Below are 5,837 nucleotides of genomic sequence, written 5' to 3'. Positions count from 1 at the left end.
CACCTGCCCCTCAGCCTAGGGAAGCAGCATGGAGCGGGGTGGGGGTGCCCCCGGCTTTCCCTGCATCAATCGGATCCCAAAACAGGTTCCCACAGGTGACACCAAGAAGGGTGTTAGTCCCACTGCAATCGCTCCGGGAGCCTTGTAGGACAGCTTCTGCCTGTCACATGTACATGCATGTGCAAGATGCCTGAGCACATGTGTTTATGCAGACACATGTCCATGTGCACGCAGAGACCTTCCCAGCGGGCAAGGAAGCCCCAGGGACCCAGCACAAAGGCTCACCCCTGTCAGAGCCTGGGGCTCGGATCCGGCCCTACCTGCCTCCAGCCTCAGTCACTAGCTCCCGCCTCAGGTCTGGTCTCCCCACCTCAGGCCTTTTGTACTTGGTGTTCCTCTTCCTGCAAACCTGGCCCCATTTCACCTGGTGAGGAGCCCCCCTTGCTACCCAGGGTGGGCGCGAGGCCTCCTGCTTGAAGAAGCCTCCCCCAGCCCGTCAGCAGGGCCCACGGTCCTGAGTGGTTTCCCCGCCCCCGAAACCCATCGCCTGGAAGCCACGAGGAGCGGGCTTGGAGCAGCAGCTCGCCTGGGACGGGCAGGGAGCAGTTCCTGACTAATGCGCTCACTCTCTTAGCTGCAAGCACGCCTCCCCATGGCCCTCCTCCTTCCTGCAGTGCCTTTCTGTGTCCTGGCAATGGTCCCCTGGTTTGTGAGTCTCTTACTCATGCTCTTCCTTGTGTAACTATTAACCGTTGATCCTTCCTGCCCCTTAGGAAGCTCCGGGGGGGGACAGGGACTTGGCTCTCTTGCCCACCTTCTATCCTCAGCACCTCCGACACTGCAGTCACTCCATTAGTGCTTGTTGATGGAGTGCATATGCCACCCACCCGTGTACATACATTCATATGTTTGATAATGCATCTATACATTCACACGTACCCGCATATGTGTGCAACCTAGGAATGCATTTATTTAGCGGTGACTTGTCTACTTCCAAAAAAAGGACTCAAGGTAATTTACAGTAATAGTCACAAGTAAATTATAAGAAAAATGAAAAAAAAACCTAAACTAGGAGGAGGAAGTAAGTCAAGTAATTTTTTAAATATATTTTTATTGATTTCAGAGAGGAAGGGAGAGGGAGAGGGAGAGAGAAACATCAATTATGAGAGAGAATCATTGATTGGCTGCCTTCTGCATGCCCCACACTGGGGATTGAGCCCACAACCTGGGCATGTGCCCTTTACTGGAATGGCACCTGGGACCCTTCAGTCCACAGGCTGATGCTCTATCCACTGCAACCCAGCTAGGGCGAGTAGGTTTTTTTTAAAGAGTAAATGGGGGGAGGGAGAGCAGAGACAAGAGACTGGGATTATTACCCCACAAGTGGGTCTGTATGCACATACAGGGAGTTAATGACAGTGAGCCTTGAACTTAGCGCTGCACTTGCTGAGGCCTGTGTACAGGACCTGCCTTACACATGCCAGTCATTTGCAAATGGCTGTTTAGAACATTTTATAGAAACAAAGTCAGATTTCCTGTTTGGGCCCTGAAGCTATTGCATGTGTCCTACAGCTGACCTACTGCAGCAGCAGCCTCTCTGCCCACCCACAGTGGACCCGAGCGGGGCCTGTGGCCTGCGCCCCTTAAGTGGGAGGCTGGGAGGGGCACAGGGGCACAGAGGCACTCACAGTAATCAGCGGCCTTACCAGCATCTCGCTCCCCGAGGTGTTCCGAGCTCTTGCTCCTAAACTCATTTTTTTTTATAACACCTTGAATTTCACTTTCTGCTTTCAGGTCAATGACATGTTCATGTGGCTTGTCCAGCCCTGCCTGGAATTCATTCGCCTCCAGTGTAAATTTGTGGTCCAAACATCTCCCACCCACCTTGCCTTCTCCATGATGAGACTGTACTCCTCTCTGCTTGGTGAGCGTTCCCACATGGGGTGGGCTGTGCCTTGGCTATTTCTTCCGCTCACACCTGTTATTCCGCCCAACCCTGAGTTTCAGATCGGCATTTTGATCTAGAACAAGCAAGCCTTTGGAGTGGAGATAGTAGAGTTTGGTGGAAAGAGTCCACGTATTTTGGCTTTAGCTTTGATCTTGGATTGATTTTCTGGATGTTCTTGTGCAAATTATCCATCTCTTCTCAGTCTCAGGTTCCTCATCTGCACAATGGGAGCGATAATCCCTGTCTCTCTTTACCTAGCACACGAGCGTATCCTGGAGGGAAATGAATGCAGCTGGTACATGTAAACGTATCTCTGAATAAAAATTCTGAAAAATTAGACAGGAAATTAAGAAAACATACAATTATAAAAATCTGAATTTGCAAAACACCCAGATAGACTATAAAGAACTGCTTACCTTAGTCTACAAACTAGAAGACTTTTCCGGACATGGGAAGCACATAAATCACAGGCCCATTGGTCTAGCTGTGCGGGAGGAGTTCCCTGTGACTGTTTTACATAAATCCAACTTTCTTGAATTCTACTAGAAATGACAAAGGGTGTGTCATTTGGAAAACTTTTATTGGATGCCATTTCTTTCTCAAAATAGCATGTAACTCAAACTCAGGATGGACCTTCTTACAACTTCTGCTGCGTTAGCACTTTGCAGCCCATTCTTCGGGAGGTGTGATAGATGCAGAGCAAAAGTGTAATGCGGTGAACTGTTGAGTGCACTTTCTTTGGCTAAATATTGATTTGGTTTTCTAAAATTAAAATTACACAATGTTTCCAAAGCACACAGATTGCATGCAATGTCTGTGTTTGCATGAATATTTGTGGGTTTTGTATACTTTCCCAGCTCTGTCTCTTGTTCTTGTGCAGTATCTCCTCCAGGAGAGAAGGCACCGTCATGAGAGAGGGCCGCTTTGTCCCTGACACCGAGGGACCTAATCGCTTGACTTCCCCAGTTTGTAGCCATGAGCCCACTCAGAAGGGCCCAGATACAACTATTGAAATGGGGGGCTGGTTTGAACACACAAATATGATTTCAGAGCTCTAACCCTTTGCTCTGTTGATGTGGAAATGCAAGAACATGATCACTATGATCCACGGGCTTTGAGATAAGGAACAGTAAATACATTTTTAGCATTTTATTTTAAAATGACTTTATACAGTACTTAGAGAAAATTGCTGAAGAGTATAGAGAGTCACATATACCTTCACCTAGCTTTTTTTAACGTTAACATCTTATATAACCCAGGCACAATGATCAGAATAAGGAAATTTACCTTGATACTATGTTAACTATACTATAGACTTTATTTGAATTTGACCAGTTTTCTCACAAATGTCCCTTTCCTGTTCCAGACTCCAATTCAGGATGCCACATTGTATTTAATTATTGCATCTTCTTGGGCTCCTGCAGCCTGTGACGGTCCTCTCTCTTTCCTGGTCTCCCATAGCCGTGTCACCTGATAACACTGTCAGTTATGTGACGGAATGCCTCACAGCTTGTGGCCTCGTGTTTTCTCACAATCAGACGCGGGCTTGAGCCTTTGGGTTGAAGTCATAGGAGGGTGCTGGGTCCTCAGTGCCCCAAGAGGCACGCGGTGGAGGGGCGCCTGTGTGCTGGTGAAGGCTTTGGCCAGCTGACTTTGACCAGCCATGTGTCTCTATTGTAAAGTGACTGGTTTCTCTGTTGTTAGCAAGTATCTTAGAGAAGATCATTTGAAACTATTTCTCCTCAAACTGCACCCACCGAGTTTAACCTCACTGGGTGATCTTGCCTCCATCCCTGGGGTTGTCAGATTTATAGAGACAACAGTTGAATGGTGGTGGTCAGAAGGAGGGAGAGGGATGATGGGAGTGAGTGTGTGATGGGGACATAGTTCCAGTTTTGCAAGATGAGAGAACTCTGGAGACGGATGGTGGTGATGGCTCTTGGCACTGTGAACGCACTTCCCTGAAGTGCATACTTAAAAATGGTTAGTGGTCACTTATATGTTATGAGTATATTACCACAACAAAAAAATGGGGGGAAATGTATGTGGACAAAGGATCTGGCACATGACGGCCACTCAGCCAATGCCCATCCTCTCTCCAGGCCCCTCGCCGACTCAGGCCCAGGTCACACCATTCTGCAGCATTCCGAGTCCCTCTGCTTGCTTTCAGATGAAATCAGGGACATAAAGGAAGACGAAAGCGAAGGCTCTGAAGGCCTGACGAGCCAGCAGACCTTCCTTTGGCTGCAAGGCCTGTTTCTCTTCGCCCTGGTGTGGACCGTGGCCGGCACCATCAACACGGACAGCAGGAAGAAGTTTGATCTGTTTTTCCGTAACCTGATCATGGGCATGGATGACAGCAGCCCCAGGCCCAAAAGTGTCAAGCTCACCAAAAACAACATCTTTCCAGAGAAAGGTAATTTGGTGTCTTTTCTGTTACTGTCATTGTTTGGATCCGATGTTCCAAGGGTGTGTGGACAGGAGTAAAGCCTGACCAAAGCCAGGAAGATGCGCAGCCAGCCAGGGGCTCCTCCTCCAGAGCTGTGGCCCTGAGGCAGGGCCTCATGGGGAATTTTAAGCACTTTTTTCATGTAGAAAAAGTTGACGTTGTAACTGGACAAACAATGGGTCCTGCTGCCTGTCACTACTCAAGCCAATGAAGCAGAGACAGGGTTGAATCATACGTGAGCGTTTGTTCCAGTCCTGCTGGCAGCTGGGAGGGCAGCAGATCAGCCACAGAAATCTGCTCTGCACCCCCCATTAGCCGGCTGCTTATACAGCAAAAGCACAAAGGAAAGCAGGCAGAGGGCAGTTGACAGATCTGCAGAAGGACTAGGGTCTTCCCAGGGCTGAGTGACATGCAGGGGCCGGGGTTCCAGGGGAAACAGCCAAAGGGAGTGCCTGTGGGCAGTGAACCGGCGAGAGGCTGGAGGCAGCCACAGAAATCTGCTCTGCACCCCCCATTAGCCGGCTGCTTATACAGCAAAAGCACAAAGGAAAGCAGGCAGAGGGCAGTTGACAGATCTGCAGAAGGACTAGGGTCTTCCCAGGGCTGAGTGACATGCAGGGGCCGGGGTTCCAGGGGAAACAGCCAAAGGGAGTGCCTGTGGGCAGTGAACCGGCGAGCAGGCTGGAGGTTTGCAAAGGCTTGTGGGTAGCAAAAGGGCTGGGGCTTCAAAGGGCTGGGACTCTGGTTTCTGTAACAAACCTTTCTTCATCTTCCCATGATGACAGGCAGCTCCAAAGGGGAGGAAGGCTGCGCCTCCAGGGCAGCTCCAGCCAGGGTGGCAGTGCCTCCTCTAATCAGACAAACACGATGGCTAACAGAGCAGGATTAATATTTCTCACAATTCTAGCTGGTTCCCCACATTCAACTTCTGCCCCCTTTCTTTCTTTTTTTTTTTTTTGTCAATGAATACTGCTACTTTACTATTGATTTTTAGAGAGTGTGGAAGAGAGGGAAAGACAGAGAGACACATCAGTGTGAGAGGGATACTTTGATTGGTTGCCTCCTGCATGAACCCTGACCTGGGCCCCAGCCAGGGAGGAACCTGCAACCTAGGCACATGCTCTTGATCATAATCAAACCCAGACCCTGTGGTCAGCAGGCCGAGGCTCTATCCACTGAGCCAAACCGACTAGGGCAGGATATGACATTTCTTAGCCCCGCCACCAGTGGACCTTCGTATTTTTCCTCTAGGAGTGTGGTGGAAAAACCCTAGATCACCTTCTTGGATTGTTATAACCCAAGTTACCAAGAACACTGCAAGTGGCAGTGTACAGGGAGCTGAGCCAATGAGCGGTCAGAAAAGGTGTTTATGCTCAAACTGGTTTGGCTCAGTGGATAGAGCGTCGGCCTGCAGACTGAAGGGTCCCAGGTTTTATTCCT

General features: G+C 49.4%; 1 protein-coding gene across 1 annotated transcript in view; it reads left to right on the top strand.

The window, feature by feature from the left end:
* Positions 1–5,837, top strand: part of DNAH3 (dynein, axonemal, heavy chain 3) — a 181,263-nt gene that overhangs the window by 114,461 nt on the left and 60,965 nt on the right. The window contains exons 39-40 of the mRNA XM_006752778.2: positions 1,795–1,924; positions 4,119–4,364. Coding sequence (XP_006752841.1) covers positions 1,795–1,924; positions 4,119–4,364 — 376 coding nt within the window. The remainder of the gene's footprint in view (positions 1–1,794; positions 1,925–4,118; positions 4,365–5,837) is intronic.

Source organism: Myotis davidii, unplaced genomic scaffold (genome assembly GCF_000327345.1).
Source record: "Myotis davidii unplaced genomic scaffold, ASM32734v1 scaffold970, whole genome shotgun sequence".
Lineage (NCBI taxonomy): Eukaryota > Metazoa > Chordata > Mammalia > Chiroptera > Vespertilionidae > Myotis > Myotis davidii.
This window is presented reverse-complemented; position numbering and strand designations above follow the sequence as displayed.